This window comes from Melanerpes formicivorus, unplaced genomic scaffold (assembly GCF_026170545.1).
Source record: "Melanerpes formicivorus ecotype bairdi unplaced genomic scaffold, bMelFor1.0.p_v2 SCAF_7, whole genome shotgun sequence".
NCBI classification, from domain to species: domain Eukaryota; kingdom Metazoa; phylum Chordata; class Aves; order Piciformes; family Picidae; genus Melanerpes; species Melanerpes formicivorus.
In genome coordinates, this window is record NW_027142359.1 from 17,747,677 (window position 1) to 17,764,665 (window position 16,989).

A 16,989-nucleotide genomic window follows, 5' to 3' on the forward strand; every position below is an offset into this window, starting at 1 on the left:
GCAATGCTCCCTCCACCACCAAACTTCATTGCTGGTCTTCAGTGCTGCAATGCAAATAACCTCCCCATACCTCATCTCCCTGAATTTTCTGAAGGCTACAAATTTTTAGAAGCCAGCAAACCTGCCCTCTTTGCCTCACATGCAACTATTTGGTTTAGGGTGGGAGTCCTTGGTTTAAGCGACACATTCCATGCAGCTCATCTCCAAGAGGAAGAACACAAAGAAGCCTTTAGTGTTAAAAAGGAACATTTTATTGCAAGAGATTACAGACCTGGCACTATGGCCAAAAGTTTCCATTACATCAAAATTGCTAGCCATGTATCAGGCAACAGCACCTACAAAGCATGGTGGATTGAAATATCTGAAATCAAAATGTAAAGAGCTTTTAAAGTACCATCCTAAAAAGGTTTTTTAAAAAGACAATCCAAAACTATATAAACCATTATTTTTTGTTTTTAACCATGAAACTGGTGTTAGGTATCCACACATTACCTACAGTGATAAAAAGTGGAAGTCTATTAACCATAGTGCTCAACTAAACAGGCTTTCCTCGCAGCCCTTACCATTCAGTCAAAAGCTAGTGCTTGTTATTCACTGTTAAATCTTTCCATACTTGTTCAGCCAACATTTATCTCCTGTAGGTTTCCAGAATCAAGTACAGATGTAGATTTAATTAATAACCCCTCTATAAAGCACTAGTGACATGCAGGAAATCTGGTCCAGAAAAAACACTGAAGTCAAAATAGCTTTGCAGGAACAGATCTCCCCATCTCAGTTCCATGATGCTGACCTTTCGAAACTTTGGATGGATGCACATCTCTGAGCCCCAGATCATGACTTGCAATCCTCCTGTGATCTACTTACCTCACAGAGCTTGGTGATTTCCCTGAGTGTGGCTGAAAAGGCAGGACTCTGAATGGCACACAGCTCAAACATGAAGTCTGGCCCAGTACAAAAAACCCATCTGCAGCATTTCCCATCACTGGTGAACTAGGTACTTAATTTCCCTCCCCAAAGCCTACTGTCAGGTATTATCTGGCCTATGCCTTTTCTCCCATTGAGGGGTCTGCAGCTCATATCCTGACATCACTGGCTGGGGTAAGGTAAGACCAGACAAAGCTCAGATCTGTGAACAAAGCTAGACCACCTTGGCTTGTGGGACTAGTCCACCCAATATGACTCACAATCCACATGAAGCAGTATACAACAAACAGCAGTAAATGCCCAGGGATCTTTGTGAGCTGGAAGTTGTCATGTGCTTGTCTCAGCTCCCATTTTCCATCCATGCAGCCTGAAGACACTACCACTTGGCAGCAGCTACCACAGGCACTTTAAAAATCACCTTTTCAGGGTCCCACAGAAACATCATTTCAAGGAACTCAAACAGTATATTTTTTTTAAGATGCTTTTGAAATACCACTGGGACCAGGGAATATAGGCAAATCACCTTCTAAAGCATGAGGGGTGGTCCTCTACAATTTCCCAGGCTTCTCTAGCATGCTGATAATTCCTTTTTCCAAAGGCTGCTAGTTAAGAGACCTTTACCAGAAACTAGGGCAACTCCAGAAACACATAAGATTGTGATAGGGAACCAAAATCAATACAACAAAAATCACTATGCCACCGCAACCTTTACCCCAAAGCAATCTAGCTAATGAGAACAGACTAACCACTTGTGTTTGCATGTGCAATTCAGGAAGCCCAGCTCCTTCGCACAGACTTCCATAGAACCTACCAAAGCCATGCATCCCAAAACATGAGATTCATGTAATAAAGTGACTGACTTCATTAACTCTCTTCTACTAGATTATTTAGAACCTCTGTAACTCTGGAAAGGGGGATGTGACAGAAGATCTGGACTTCCAAGCAGTAGAAACCAAGAAAAATAGTAACTCCACTTGAGGACAAGATGCTAAAGAAAGCTTAAGGGTACTCAATAGTTATTTTTATGTTAAAAAAAATAATAAAATCTTCAGCCCACCTCAACCACATATGCAATTAATTTGATCAGAAGAGTTCTAGAACTTTTATATGTATTTCATACTATATAGTCAAGGATTGGATGCAAGCAGGGCGCAGAGCTCCAGTGCCCACCTGCTCAGAAAGCATGCTGCTGAAAACTTCTGCTCCTCATCAAAAGAATCTCATTTTGGAAACTATGAGGCCTAGAGCTCTCCACTCTTCAAACAAAACCTTGCATTTTAGTGTTACACAAAGCAGCTCACGATCGGGGTTTAATGACTTCAATAGAATTAACTAGGCTTTTATTATTATGAACCTAATAGAGTTTTTTGCTACTGCTAAATTTCACACAGTATGGCTTTACCTTACAGGCATTCTTAACAATACTAGATAAATATCATTTGCACTTAACTGATTTTCTTTTTCATCTGTTAAACAGCCACAAAATATGGCGCTCTCACAAGCACCTTTTTTTGGTGATAAGGGTAAACAAGCACTCTATTAAAGCATTATAAACATTCAAGATAACTTGAATATTTCCCTCTATTCTGTTTCAACACATTGATGTATATCTTCCATTTTCACAGCATATAGAAAATAAAGAGTCCCACAAACATCCACTTAGAAATTTGTTAGCCTGCATATACGTAAGTTGTCTGCACTACACTTCAAGATTCCAGATATCTTTCCTAAAATCTCTTCTTTCTTCAGCCTTTGAATGTACTGATGCAGACCCTCCAGTTAAAAATTTAAGAAAAGGGGAAAAGAAAAAAGGAACAAATGCTGACAAAGCTAAAGTCGTCTGTAGTAACTTGTACAGTATAACACCTGTAGCACTTACTTAACTAAAACCATGGCAGAGCTAGGATGGCCTTGTCTCAGGACTCTGTGCATTTTTAACCCACCTATTTCATCAGAACGTTATCAAGCCTTGTGTCTTAACTCTGAACTGCACACATACAGGAAGACAGACACTTGCTTGTATTTTCCACCAATCAAATGTAATGCGCCTGTGAACAAGTCAGTTTATTGCAAGTAAATGTACTTTCACTTAAGATCATGAGAAGATTCTAATCTCAAGCAAGACAAATCAGTTTCACAAACTTAATTCACACAATGCAAATAAATGCTTCACATTATAGACATTTAGATTTTCTTTAAACCTTTTTATTTAGAGATTTTTCTGGTAAGGAGATATACCATAGGAAAGCAATTTCACTGGCAGTGAGGTATGTATATACTCTACCAAAATACTCCTCTTGTTTGAGCTGCTTTTAACTTTATTTACATATAAAGAAAATATCAATGCATATCCTTGGCTTAACTACAGTATCTGTTACCCTATTTGAGCAAAATGAAATGTTACTTGCATACAAAATTGATTTGTAGAGGAACTGGATTTGATTTAAACAAAAACGTTCTGAAGACAGTTTAAATGAACAAACACAATTCAGCATGACCAAGACACCTGCACCATATTTCCATCCTCACAGCACATTTATTTCAGTAATTCTGTAAGTAGGTCCTTAGCATGAGCATAGTGTTACAGTTTTCATACATATAATCACATCCAAAACAAGCTCTAAATTTTACGTTGTAAACATTCTCTTCATATGTGGAAATATTTTATGTTCAAATTTTCTAAAATGATCAATCTTTTAAACAGAATTATAAATGAAGAGTCTACTCTAACCGTGTAGTGAGCAATGCTTATTAGTACATTTCTACAGTGTTAAATAAAAAAGTAGAGAGGCAAACTTCTGTAAGCAAGTCTGACTTTAAGTAAATCATCATAGAGAAACAAACTTCTTAACAAAAAGATGCTCTGTAATAAAGGAAGTTGGGTTGAATCTACTATGATACAAAAACATAAGGGTAAATATGATCTTTGTTGACAAGTTGGAGGTAGCATGGATCCACCACTTTATTGTCAGTGAGAAATGCAACTGAAGTAAAGAATATTTCCTTACCACAAATTTCCAGTATTATGTACATGTGTCTCTTAGAAATTTGTTTAAACAAGTTTCCCTCCACTTTTTAGTACAAAAAGCCTCATGTGGTTTTAAAAAAAACACTTACACACCTAGATAGAATAGTACTAATTGCCCTATTTGAATGAAACAGTCTCTTGAACTATGAAGTACATGGTATTTAATGCCCTAAGTTGAGTAAATTGTATTAGCAGTTCTTGGTATTATACAAAACACTACATACATACAAACAAAATAGAATAGTATCTTATTTTACTATGTAATTCTTTTTGGAATAAACAGAGCCTTGATTTGGGTAACACTGAAGAGAACGTGGGGTCGTTTGTTTTGTTTTATTAAAATTTGTCTTTTAAGTACCCATGTGCAACAATTTAAAAAATGGCTGCCATACATGTAATGGTCTGGTATTGATAGTGAACACAGTAACTGACAAAAACATAATAAACCTTAAAAACACATCTTCCACTCTATATAAAATATAAAGACTACTTACTGTAACTTAAGTATTCAGTTTATTTTGATGTTACTGTAATCCACTGCCTCTATTTTTCTGTCCTTAGCATTTATAAACATAATTTAGTGTAGCAATTTATTTTTAAAAAATGACAAAGTTATTTCAAATTTACACCCAATTAAAATTGAAAATGTTGCCTTGTTCTATGATGCTGCCTCTGCCATCAGTAGAGAAAATGAAGTTTCAGTAATTGAAGCAGGCTTTTTAAGTAGTGACGTGACTTCGACCATGCCAGCTCCAGTCCGTGGAAGATTTGCGTTAACAATGTGTCGCTGCAAGTGCTTTATCCAGTCTTCTTGAACAGACAAAGGTCCCCGAAAGACCAGACCACAAAACCTATGCAAATATTAAAAGTATTCCATCAAAATAGAATTTTTCAGTACAGTTAGATATAAAAATATTATGTGGAAAGTCGTATTTTTCTTACAAGTTTGTTTCTACCTTAGCAGAGACTTAGTTCTAAACAAGTTTGTTTAAAACCTTAGTAATTTGAGTTAATTTATAGCAACCCTCTCCAAAAATACTCTGCAGTTTATGCTACTTACACTCTTATATTTTTAACACTGGTAATAGCAATCTGTTGATCTTACAAAGGGTTCCTTTTGAAGGACATGACCAAAGATTATAGCTAGAGAAACAGTTGGCAACCTGAGTATGACCAATTCAAATCCTCTTGTTCAAATTAATTCAAATAGGCTACTGCTTCTCTCCTCTTATTACTCAATTTAATCACAAATCCATTTACAGGATAGAATCTTAAATCTTCTTCTGACTAAAATTAGCAAGTTTCTTACGAATATGTTATTTCAATAAAAAATCCTACGTACCTGCATCTGAGTATGTAAACTTCATCAGCACTATGAGGTAATTGCAGCATTTTTTTCTTGCTTCCAGATCTTGACCTTGACTTCTTTTGCTTACAGTCTAAAGCTAAGAAGAGAGAAATTTTGATATGTGAAAGTGATACTTCAATGAGTGTTAACCACACAGAGATATTTAATAAACATCCCCTATAGCAATAGTGAAAAGCGATCTACTTCCTTGTTATTTTACATTTAATTATAATGTAAATCCAAAACAATTACAGCATGCTCAAAGAAATGCAAAACACATGAAGCTTTTTTTCAGTGTAGCAGTGCTTGTTCTTTAAAAGACTAAATAATTGACACTCAGCATTAAACTGTTCTTTGAGTATCAGCAAACACCTACCAACCTACTGCAGAAGTATACAGAAGCAAAGCACCACTGGAAATTCCCTTTCATGCATGGAATGCTGTCAAAATCCTCGAACTTGTTTTGTAGTTGAAGTATCATCAGGTAAGACCACTCATGTTCAACCAGTTACAACTTCAAAAAGTTGTAGCTTTCAGCTAATACAATCAAGAGTTTCTAGTTTGAATAAAACACCTGCAATTTGTTTTCAACATAAAGCAAAAGTTTGCCCTTTTAAGAATGGCAAAATAAGTTTTCCCCTTGTTCCTGTCTGAATTCTAATGCATCTTACCACTAATTATGCATTAATCCTTGGCAGTGGGAGCTGGTTTTAGGACAACCAACAGGAATGGCAAGGCCACTTTTAAAACTGAGTTTTAGCATTTGAAACTACATATGAATATAATGTGTGGGAAAAGAAACACACAGCAAATGAATTCAGATAGCACGAGGTCTGTACTTCCCATAATAGATCTAATAGTAATCTGTAACAAAACTGGTAGATTCTAAGAAGCAGAGTTGGGGGATGAGGGGATTAAACTGAGTTAATATTGTTATGATGAAAACAGCTGATAAAGCTCAAGAAAACAATCAAGAACTTTGTGACCGCTTGAACTGAGAAGTGTATTTAGCTACAGTCTAGTCGAAAAAACAAGACACTGACACTAGAACTCCACAGAAACCTGAAGGATGGTAACAAGTGGTGCTGTTGATACCAAAAGGCACAATGCAATGCTAACAGTAAAACTGGGGGGGGGGGGGGGGGGGGGGGGGAATGGTTACACTTCTCTATGTTCTGACTCCTGTAATACAAACCAGAAGAATAAATCATAGTATTCTGAAGCAGAAGACATCATCTCATGAGGTAAAACATGCTGTTTTAGAGAACACACACTTTTAATTGCATTCTTCATTTTTCTTGCTTCCTCCAAATGAGCAGTTCTCAAGGCTTTTAACATGTACCCAAACTTTTAACTTGTAAATACATCAGACATTTCCCAGTTCCATTCCCAAATTTAAAGATCCCTACAGTATCTAAAAAACTCAGAATGAATTTCTGGGGTTTGAAGGTACCAGAGAACTAGTCAAACAAGTAGAAAGCAGATACCAACCTAATGAGACTTCCTTCAGACCCTGGGTCAAGCCATCTTTAGGAAGATGAGGCTAGACAGCACTTTTTTCTGATAGGAACAAGGAAAGTAGTCTGGATATAAAAGTGTAACTCAAGGTAGCAGGTGAGAGACAGAAATGGACAAGAGAACCTCTGGAAAAGTGAAGAGGTAAGCGGTTCTTAATGCTTTTATGCTCTCATTAAAAGTATAATCTTCATATAACTAGGAAGAAAAAAAAGCTATCTTTCAGGCTACAGGAACTACCAAGTAGTATAAATATTTTACACACCAAAACATCAGTAACATCATCATCAGAAATGTAAGGAGATAAAACACTGAACCTAGACACCCATTCTCTGAAGAGAAAGAAGCATTTGCATGAGGGCCAACCTCATGTCTGGCACAGTTACTACAGCAAAAGCTTTGCAGAATTTCACAGGAAGGAGGGGAATGAAGTCAGTATTATCCAAATATAAACACATCCATGAGTTGCATCTGATGTCAGTTAGTTGATGCCCGTTGACATGAGTTTAAAAACAAACAAACAATGCAGCAGTAGACAGCAGGCTCCTTCTAGAAAAGCCTACACACATTTGAAACAAGAACTAGCTTATTTCCTTCATGTTGGCAAACATCAAGAAATTTGATTCTTACTCACGTAGGTTCCAAGCATTTCAGAGAGCTTTCACTTTCTTTCTGGAACCGACTCAGTGTTCTGCAACAGAATTCCTGAAGCCTAACGGTTTTGTGTATGCACAGGTGTGTAATCTTGGATGAACAACCCCCCCCCCCCAAACCCCCACAACTACTGCAATCAAATAGGCAGCAACACCCAGAGAAAACTGCCACAGCATAGCAAGAGAGGTAGTTTCTTCTTCCTTGAAAGGTACCTTTTCCAAGAACGAGAAAACAAAAGAGTGGGCATCCTCTCTGAGCCATCTCATGGAGGCTCTAGGAAAGAGAAACCACAAAACAAAGAGCAGCAAATATCACGGTAGAAGACATGAAGAAAAAAAATTCAGATAGCTCAGTACATTCTGAGTACTTTAGCTATGACTAGAAGTAGATTTGCCTAAGGCAAGAAGCTGTTACAAAAGACAGAAAATACTAAGAATACTATGAAACCTGTGTTCTGTAAGGAGTATTTTTTGTTCCCTTTGTCATTTAACCTAGTCCTTCCCATTTTGGAAAGCACAAAGCACGTTTTGAAGTTAATCCAATGAACTCCAAAGACGCAGGAAAGCAGAGTGTCAACATCTACCTAGAGCTGACTGAAAACCGCATTTCCAGCACCAGCTATCAGAGACACTGTTAACTGTCACATTAATTTCATTTTCATCTATCCAGACAGTAGCAAATTTAAAGTCACATGCACACACTTACATACTCCACTGATATGACGCTTACAAGTGCTTGCAAGTACCAAGACAAACCATTGCCTTATCTGTAATAAAACGTAGCTATGTTCTGATTAGAATTGTTACTGCCTTTACTGTGAAGAAGCGTGACCTCCTCGGCAAGTACTCAGTTTTGGGAAGAAACCAAGATTATTTAGGTCTAGCAATCTGAATGGCAATTGCAGCTAAGTGCCAGGGAGAGGCAGGAACTACCTACCATTAGCGCCTACTTTGTGGCTATGGCAACTCTCAAGCTACCATCCCTCATTCTCCATAAAGGCCCAATTCTTTTTGGAAAAAGCCTCCTTCCTTTAAGTTCGGCCACTTGGTGTTTCCTGGTTGCCATTCCAAAAACTTTTTGAAAACGACTACCTACACCACTACATCAAACCTGAAACAGCATGACAAGGAAACAACCCTTTTAAAACAAAAGGCAATCAAACTTCGAAAGAATCTCCCTGAGGCACTCAAATTAATTATCAGAACACACTATTCAGAAAAATAAATACTAGGTTAAAAAAGGTGGCATATAAAAAAAACTTCTGTGACTACTCATCAAAACAGACTACAAGTGGAAGGAGACAGGAGGCCAAAATGAGCATGCCTAAACCAACATGAATTAGGGACATCACAATCAGAGGTCCTTCATGCCATCACATTTGACCTGAGGTTCAAAATTAAAAGCACATCTATGCTAACTGGCATGCTCTGTTTCTTGATGCCCCCCCGACACAGAATACTCACTTCAGGAAGTCTGAATTCAGACTTTATTCAGACTTCATGACTTTTGTCACAGCATACCTAAGGTAATACAAGTTGAATAATTACACACACAAACGGATCCAATTTATCACTTAAGCCTGCTGCCAATTAAAACGTAAAGAATCATCTTTCTTGTGTACTTATTCACTAATATTTCAAATTCAATCATTTGCTACCTATCCTCATCACTGCTGCATAGTAAAATGCATTAAAGAAAGGCCTCTAGTAGTTTGCTCCCTGAAAGATTTTATAGGATACTAATAATTATCACATTGTGACACTGGATCAGTTTTAAGTATAACAGCACAGTGGACCTCAAATTTCTGCTCTAGCTGCATATAATTCCTCAGTAAGCTTTCTGAAGCTGTAACTTTGACCATGCAATATTAGAAATTATTTGGCAGCATAATGGTCACAAGAACTGCTACCTCAGTCATACTGTTGGCCCAAAGGCCCAACTCCTTGGCTTGGTATTTTATTGTTCTCTCCCAAATTCCTGAAAAAGCAGTTTCCATCTACAGAAACAAAGATTAAAGAAGAGAGTGGTGATTCCCAGAAGATGATAGCAGGTAAGACAGTATGTGAGAACAGTCCTCAAAGAGAAAATGTAGAAAGTCAGGGTTCAAGAGAGTATTGAGAGACTTTGGGGAGAAAGAGAGGCCTAGAGAGGAGAAAAAGAAGGAAGGAAGGAAGAACCGCAGCAAGAAGAGTGAGATGCACTTGGAGGATGTTGCACAGGTCTATGTAATGCTCTTATTAGAAGAAAGAACTAAGTTACTCATGTGCTCTGAGAAACACCTATGTGTTGGCTATTAATTGAAACAGGTACAAATAGGAAATCTACTCAAAATGAGTGACCAAATCATTGGAGTGTTCAAAATGGGCCTGCATAACAGAAAATAAATTCACGTTCTAGTCAGACACTTGGAGACCATCATGTAAGTACTAACACAGAAAAGCAAGAGAATATCCAAAAGAACCCAAACACGGGTTTGCTATGCAGCGGATCCAAACGGCATTAACTTTACACACAAATTAAGTTTAACAAACACCAACTTTGAACAGCCACCATTCTAGAAAATTTCACTTCTAGAATGCTTTTCTTGAGTCCATTCTCAGTATTTGTCATTATGCTTAACTATGGTTGTTATACTGCTAAAACTATCAAGTTGCATTAAAAAAAAACCAAACAGAACTAAATGCAGTCACATTACTAACTGAAGTGGGGCATCTGTTAGGAAAGCAATACAATAGTATTATCAAAAACATGCAAACCAAAAGCCTGAGCAGAAAACTAGCACACAAGGTAATGTAGTACTAGCAAAGGTCTCACTTTAGTGGCATGCAGGGATTACATATTTCTCTTACTGAACAGTAATGCCTAGATAGTTCTCATAAAAAATGCTGAATGAAAGAATTACAGCATTCGTGTTTACACACAATTACTTAATTACAGCAAGAAACTGAGAGAAATATTCAACCACCATTTCTGTAGTTATGTTTTCTTTAGAAGGCATTAAGGCTTCATGAAAACACATTACAGAACCTGTATAAGTATATCCTTATTGTCTCCATACAGGTTTGAGGCTGAAGCAAAATTGCACACATCTTTAGATTGCTCTCAATGGTAGCCATTTTTTAATACAAAAAACCTGAGATGTCCTGTAGAACAACAATCACAGCACAATTTAAAATTCATGTGTGAGAGCTTAGTCTTGCAATAAAATAATCCTCTTCCCAAAGCTTTTTAAGTGGGATATCAAATAAAACCACTGTTTAAAAGTATATTTTCTGGTCTACAAGCCTTGCACAGAGCTTACTCTGTTACCAAGCACACATTTCAAACTTTGCAGAGTGACAATGTTTCTGATGGTAATGACTCAGTTAATAGAGATATACATGGGTTGCATAAAGTTGTAGCTACAACTTAAGCCTAACTCAGTGGTTTAAGTGGAAGACCTTTATCCACACATTGCAAGCTATTTATCTGGCTCAGCTCCAGACTCTGAAATTAAAGATTTTTGTTTGTTTGTTTAAAGGTGGGGTGGTTTTTTTGGTTGGTTGGGTTTTCCCTAAAGCTTTGCTTCTAACTTTATTTTGTTTCTAACCTAATTTTAAACAAATGTCTAGCTCTAGTGACACAAGATTCAGGAGTTGTCTTTCAGATCTCTTAAAGAAAGTGACAACTGCTCTGACAAGTATGGTGCTACTTCAGTAGCAAAATACATTTCTTAAAGAAAACAAAAATCCCTGAAAAAACCTTAACAAGCTAGATCCACTCTTCCCATTTAGCAAAACGGAAGCTGAGGTACAAGGAGCTTGTCCAGAATCCAATATTTAAGTACTACCCTGTTTGCCAAAGTGTCTCCTCTGTTGAATTACTGTTAGGATTTCAATGTGCAATTTAAATAGCTAGATATTGAAAAATATGTCATGAGTAGGTGTACGAGCAAAGTAACTCACTACAGGGCTAATATCAAATCATAGCAGTGGTAAAGGAAGTCCACTGTTATTTTTCTACCAAGTAAACATGAAAACTTTTAGAATCACTACCTAAAGGCACATACTCCTACATATTGGATATTACTCTGACTTCCTGCTAAATCCATTTTGTTATAGCATTAACTTAGCGTATCCTATGTCCTGGCAGTCACAGGCCCAGTTGGTAAAAATATTTTTTTATCTTTCTGCAGAGAAATCTGAATCTCAATTGGTCATTCCTAGCATAACAACTTATCTGCAGATAAAAAGAATGATCCACTTTTCCAAAGAACTATATGCAAGTCTGTGCTTATTGACACAGAAAGCTGGTGGATGCCCTTCTTAACTGAATACTCCAAACTTCCTATCTCCAAATTTTCTTCACTATGTACCACCTCCGCTCCCTAATTTGCTGATGATCATACAAAGTCTCACAAATGTCAGTCATAATCCAAGAAAGTAAAAAATTGCCTACAGCCAAGTAAACTGCAGGTCTGTGGAAATAAGTAAAAACATGGAAAAGCAGATGAAATTAAAAATTAAATGTATTTTAATATGGAAACATTAGCATCACTGCCAAATGCTGTACTACACTCACTCCATGACAGACCAGGCAGTTTTTGGGTTGTGAGCCAAACAAGAAATGAAACCAACTACATACAATATGTTGCTATAAATAAACTGTAGAATCACTTGCTTTTCCTATTATAACTACAGTATTCTTAATAATTATATGTACTAGGTTGCAAAAACTATTTGTGGGGCTTGAATTTTCTTTTGTCCTGCTCTCATTTTTGTGATGCTTTTAAATACTTCATTAGAAGGTCATCTAGCTAGTTTGTAATTTGCAATACTGTAGGAGAATGAATTTAAGAGACCATCTCTTAGTTTTGCTTACATACCTTAAGTGTTGGATTCAAAATAAATGAGTAAGAATGAAAATCAGACATGAGAGTGGACAACAGCAACATACCTTTTCTTACAGGTTGCTGAAGTTTTATGGCAAATAAATTGCTTATTATAAGAAGCTTCAAAATTATTTTGAATTAACATATGCTTTTGTCCAGTCTGATGAAGAAAATGTATCATAGACAGACTTGCTTTTACATCTGTAACAAAACATACCTGTCCCAGTCAAAAGTCCAGCACTCTTCTTTCGTGCATAAGCGCGTAAGTGGTTGGACAGGCTAACAGCACTTGTAAACGTCGTATTGCAATGCACACACGTTCTAAGCTTCACAGGCATACCTATCATTCAAAAGAAAACTATAATCCAGTTCTCTCTTCAAAAAATGAAATTCTCAAAGCGTTGTAAAAAGTTTTCTGCAATAAAGATGCTTTAAAATATATTCACTGCATTGATGCCATTGCTTAGTATATTAGAAGGATCCAAGTTAACCGCCATTAGTTCTCCAGGTAGTGCTTTAAGCCAAACCATGTTATTTGAAAAAGAACAGAAAGAAGGCAACTTGAGCCCATTAGGCTACTCTGCTTTTAATACCTACTATCAAGTTCCTACAGATCTCCACATTATGAAAGCTCTAATCCCAAAATACAATCCTGCAATTTGAATAGTACAATTCTCTTGAGAAATTTCAGAGCTTGCAACATTGCCAATAAAGACAATTTGAAAAGTCTAGTTGACAAAGCAGTAATTAAAAGTGTGTTACCCATAAGACCGAAGAGCTTGATACTAAATTAGGCTGCTGTTGAAGGCTCAGAGAAAAAGGTGGTAAACACACCACTGAACAGCTGTTAGACAAAACATTGTTCAGTGCATTTTCTGTTCATTACTTTAGATGCGCAATTGATAATGAAAGTTAATGATTTGAAGTTTTTTGCTAAAATCTTTGTGCTAAATAAATGATCAACAAAGCAACATGCTATTTATCACAGGAAAACAGTGAAACAATACTGAACTCCTCACTTACCAGACAAAGACACCATTATAACTTATTCTCTACTCCACCATAAAGTTTTCCCTTCATTTTACAGAGACAGATTGTTTTGGTCCACTAATATTTCAAGTTTTCTTCTAATAAATGAGACTAAATCAAAAAGCTAAAACTACTCAGCTAGAAAGCCTCTGTTTGCAGGAAAGAGAGAACGCTATTCTACAGCATCCCACAGAAGACATGCTGTTTTTTCAGGCAAGTTACAGAAGAATATCTGATTGGTAAAAAAATTTAAAAAAACCAAACCCCAAACACCAGAATTAGAACCGTTTGCCTTTTTAGGAAAAACGGAAGAATTTCAACTTGATGGTAAATATTTTCTTATTAAGTCAATTGGCACAGTGCATTAGTTGTCAAATTCCGCTCCCTCAGCCACAGACTTACAGAGGCCCATCCATAACGGTTAGTACTATGCAAGCAAATGTTTATTTTCACCTGGTTGTTCATCACAACCCAACAGGTGCTACCTAGTATACAGCAGCAAACACCAGAAAGCAACACACAACATCAGGTTTGGCAAGCTATTCCGTATCATTTTCGTATCATTATGCCTGTCAAAGATATGCTTCCTTTATTAAGCAATCTCCTGCCTTAAAGGACAACCACAGATATCCAGAACACACTAAATGTAATTCTGTTCCACTTCTATCGTGTCATTTTAGAAAGCCACCTTTGTTAAGAAATTAATTGCCACACTTTTGTAGTCCCCTGAAAGAACTTCTGAGCACACTGGATTGTTGTTGTTTTTATTTGTTTAAAGGAAGACAAGAATACAAGTGAAAAAAGTACTAGGCACTGCCAGTTTTACTAACCTGCACTGGCTAATAACAAGAAAATCGACAGAACCAAATAAAGTCGGGGTATAAAATTAAGAACCTGCTCCTCAATCTAAAGAATCCTGCAGCATCATAAGGTGGTGTCCAAACAAGAAATGGGTAAATGAAAGCTCTACATTCACATTAAAAAGAATGTTGTAAGAATCTCCCAAGACTAGACATAGCAGTTATGTGACAAGTAGGTTAAAAAATATCACTCTAAGCCCCTGCTCTACTAGTATATACAGTATCTGGGAAGCTGATTAAGAATTGTTTCATTAGCACAATTGTCAGTGGAGGGGCAATTTCTGTCCATGCCGGTCAGGGGTTGTACATTAGAAACCAACTGACTACAACTGTATTCCAACAAAGCTTGAACTAGTACGGGTCTTCACTCAGGACAGACAGGCCCTAAGCAAGCATTTCTCACAGCAGCCACAATTTTGAAACAAACAAGAATTAATCTATATTGTAAGAGTACATTTGCCTAAAAACATCACAATCAGTTGACAGTGATCCACCAGTTTGGAATATTATGCATTTGTAATAGTATCAACAGTTCTGTTAGTTTGAGTAAATGCTACTCTGCACAAACCTCAAAGATTTAAATGAAGCACGTCCCAAAACCAGGGTTTATAAGCCCAAACATTTCAGAACTGTTAGACTACCAAGTATACATGGACATTTAAATTCATTACAGTAGCATGTGTCTTCTTCCTTACTGAAGCTTATTTTGTGTTTGCTTTGGATTTGTATGCCCAAGCATATGCAGAACGGGAATGATGCTCCATGCAAAAAAAACCCTCAGTTTTGTTTTGTTTTTTTCACATTAGGAAAAACATGTTAGAGAAATTTGATGTGCTACTTCTTGCAGTCAGTGTCCTCTGGAAATGAAACAAGAATTAAATGAACCCCAAATAAAATACTCTACATTTGTATGAATTAAATGATTCTTTGGACATGTTGTCAAGACAGCTAGAAACATCATCTTACCTGACTGCATAGTCAAGTCCATTTTTTGTGGTTGATACATCAATGGACTGTCTTCATTTAATGGAAGAACACATTTCTGAACAAACCTCTTTCTTGCAGTTTGATTATGAATCTTTTGAGGAGAAATAATAGGATTCCTTTCTTCTCCTAACCTCTTATTTTTCAGGAGTTCTATCAGTGTAAGTGACTGATTTTTTTTTCTTGAATGTAGTACTGCTTTTGTTGCATCACATTCATTTAGGAAACTCAGCCCTTCTTCCTCTGATGCAGACACAGATGCATCTTCAGTCTTTAGGCCATTATGGTATGCTTCAAGAGGTATAACATTCTGAGACAAAAAGTCATCATTTGATGCAAATTTCTGAGCAACAAACGGTCTGGGAATAATGCGACGACTGTTCAAAGCCTTTAGGATTTTTTCATACTTCTCCTCGTTTTGCATCATCTCATTCAGAACACAGATCGGAGACTTGTGTGCATCCCACTTGGTTTTGCCAAGCCTCTTCAGGTGTCCTCGCACATGATTAGACAATCCAATTTTAGTATCAAACCAGCCTCCACAGAGCTGACATGTGTGCTCAGAGGAAGTTTCAGATTTCTCAATTGCTACAAAGAAAATAATGATCACATCTTTAGACAATTATATACAGCTACACATAACAACACTGTATCACAAGAAGAGAGTCTTTACAAGATAGAGCAAGTCTTATTTAGTGCCCAGTAAATCCCTTCATCCCCATTACTTTATACCCCCATTAAAAAACAGAAACAAACCGTAACAGAAAAAACACCTTACCTTTTCTAACACGTTTAACAGGAGTTCCTGTTCCAGTTCTTTTAAAATGTTGCATTTTGTCACTTGTTGCTATCTGTTCTGGTGAAACAACATGACGGGCTTCATAGCTTAGTCCAGCTCTGTGAAGATGTCCTCTGACATGATTGGACAATCCAACACCTGTTTCAAAGGTTGCTGGACAGTATGGGCAGGACTTCTTTTCAAGTGACAAATCAGTCCAATGGAAAACTGAATTATGCTTTGGCAATGCTGATCCTACATTTTCCAAATTCTGAGGATCATGCAAATCATGCAGGAAGTTACTACCCTCAGCATCTTCATAATACTCAAAATAAAAGCCATCATTCTGCTCATAACTAAGTGAAGATTTATCACCAGCTTCATGATCTTCCATTTTACCTTTGAATATAGGGAATAGGTTTAGATGCTCCTGATTAATATCACTGTAAGATTCATCCTCCATAGACTGTGTAGTGTAATCACATAGTTCAACATTATCCCATGAACTTTCATCCTCTGTTTCGTAGCTGTCTTTTTTTTCAGCAGAGTTTAGTTTCTGTAAAACAACAATAGTCATTTTATGCAGAAAATCTGGATAGCAATCCAAATAATCTCCTGTTACCAGAGCCTTCCCTCCTGGATTCTTTAACCACTCTTTTTACAGCTATAAGCCTACGATCTTTACAGCCTTCTGCCCTTTTGCAACCATTATTTGAATCAATGTGAAAACAATTATTATGGGGACTAATGATGAAGAAAACAAATGTAAAGAACTGACAGATTTGGACTCTTCCTTTTTTAAATGCAAAGGGTAAGAGTCACTAGATTTATTTTTTTAATCACACTATAGCTTTAATATTTGTGTATATATAAAAATTTACTGCTTTTTTTTTGACACTAGCCTTCTGTTTTGCTGCTTGATGAAAATATTAAGGCTTCTGGTCAATGTTATTTCTAATTAAAAGAGTCTTGTTTGTAGAATTTAGACTGCATACACTT

General features: G+C 36.7%; 1 protein-coding gene across 14 annotated transcripts in view; it reads right to left on the reverse strand.

Moving 5' to 3' along the window:
- Positions 1–228: 228 nt before the first annotated feature.
- The window catches only part of ZNF644 (zinc finger protein 644), an 82,238-nt gene continuing 65,477 nt past the window's right edge, over positions 229–16,989 (reverse strand). For 13 of the 14 annotated variants that reach the window (XM_068141230.1, XM_068141235.1, XM_068141227.1 and 10 more), the window contains 5 exons: positions 15,991–16,546; positions 15,195–15,800; positions 12,557–12,679; positions 5,295–5,397; positions 229–4,803 (listed from right to left, as the gene is read on the reverse strand). In XM_068141230.1, the coding sequence (XP_067997331.1) occupies positions 4,611–4,803; positions 5,295–5,397; positions 12,557–12,679; positions 15,195–15,800; positions 15,991–16,546 (1,581 nt within the window). In that variant the 3' untranslated portion in view covers positions 229–4,610. The remainder of the gene's footprint in view (positions 4,804–5,294; positions 5,398–12,556; positions 12,680–15,194; positions 15,801–15,990; positions 16,547–16,989) is intronic. The other variant, XM_068141241.1, reaches the window with a different exon arrangement.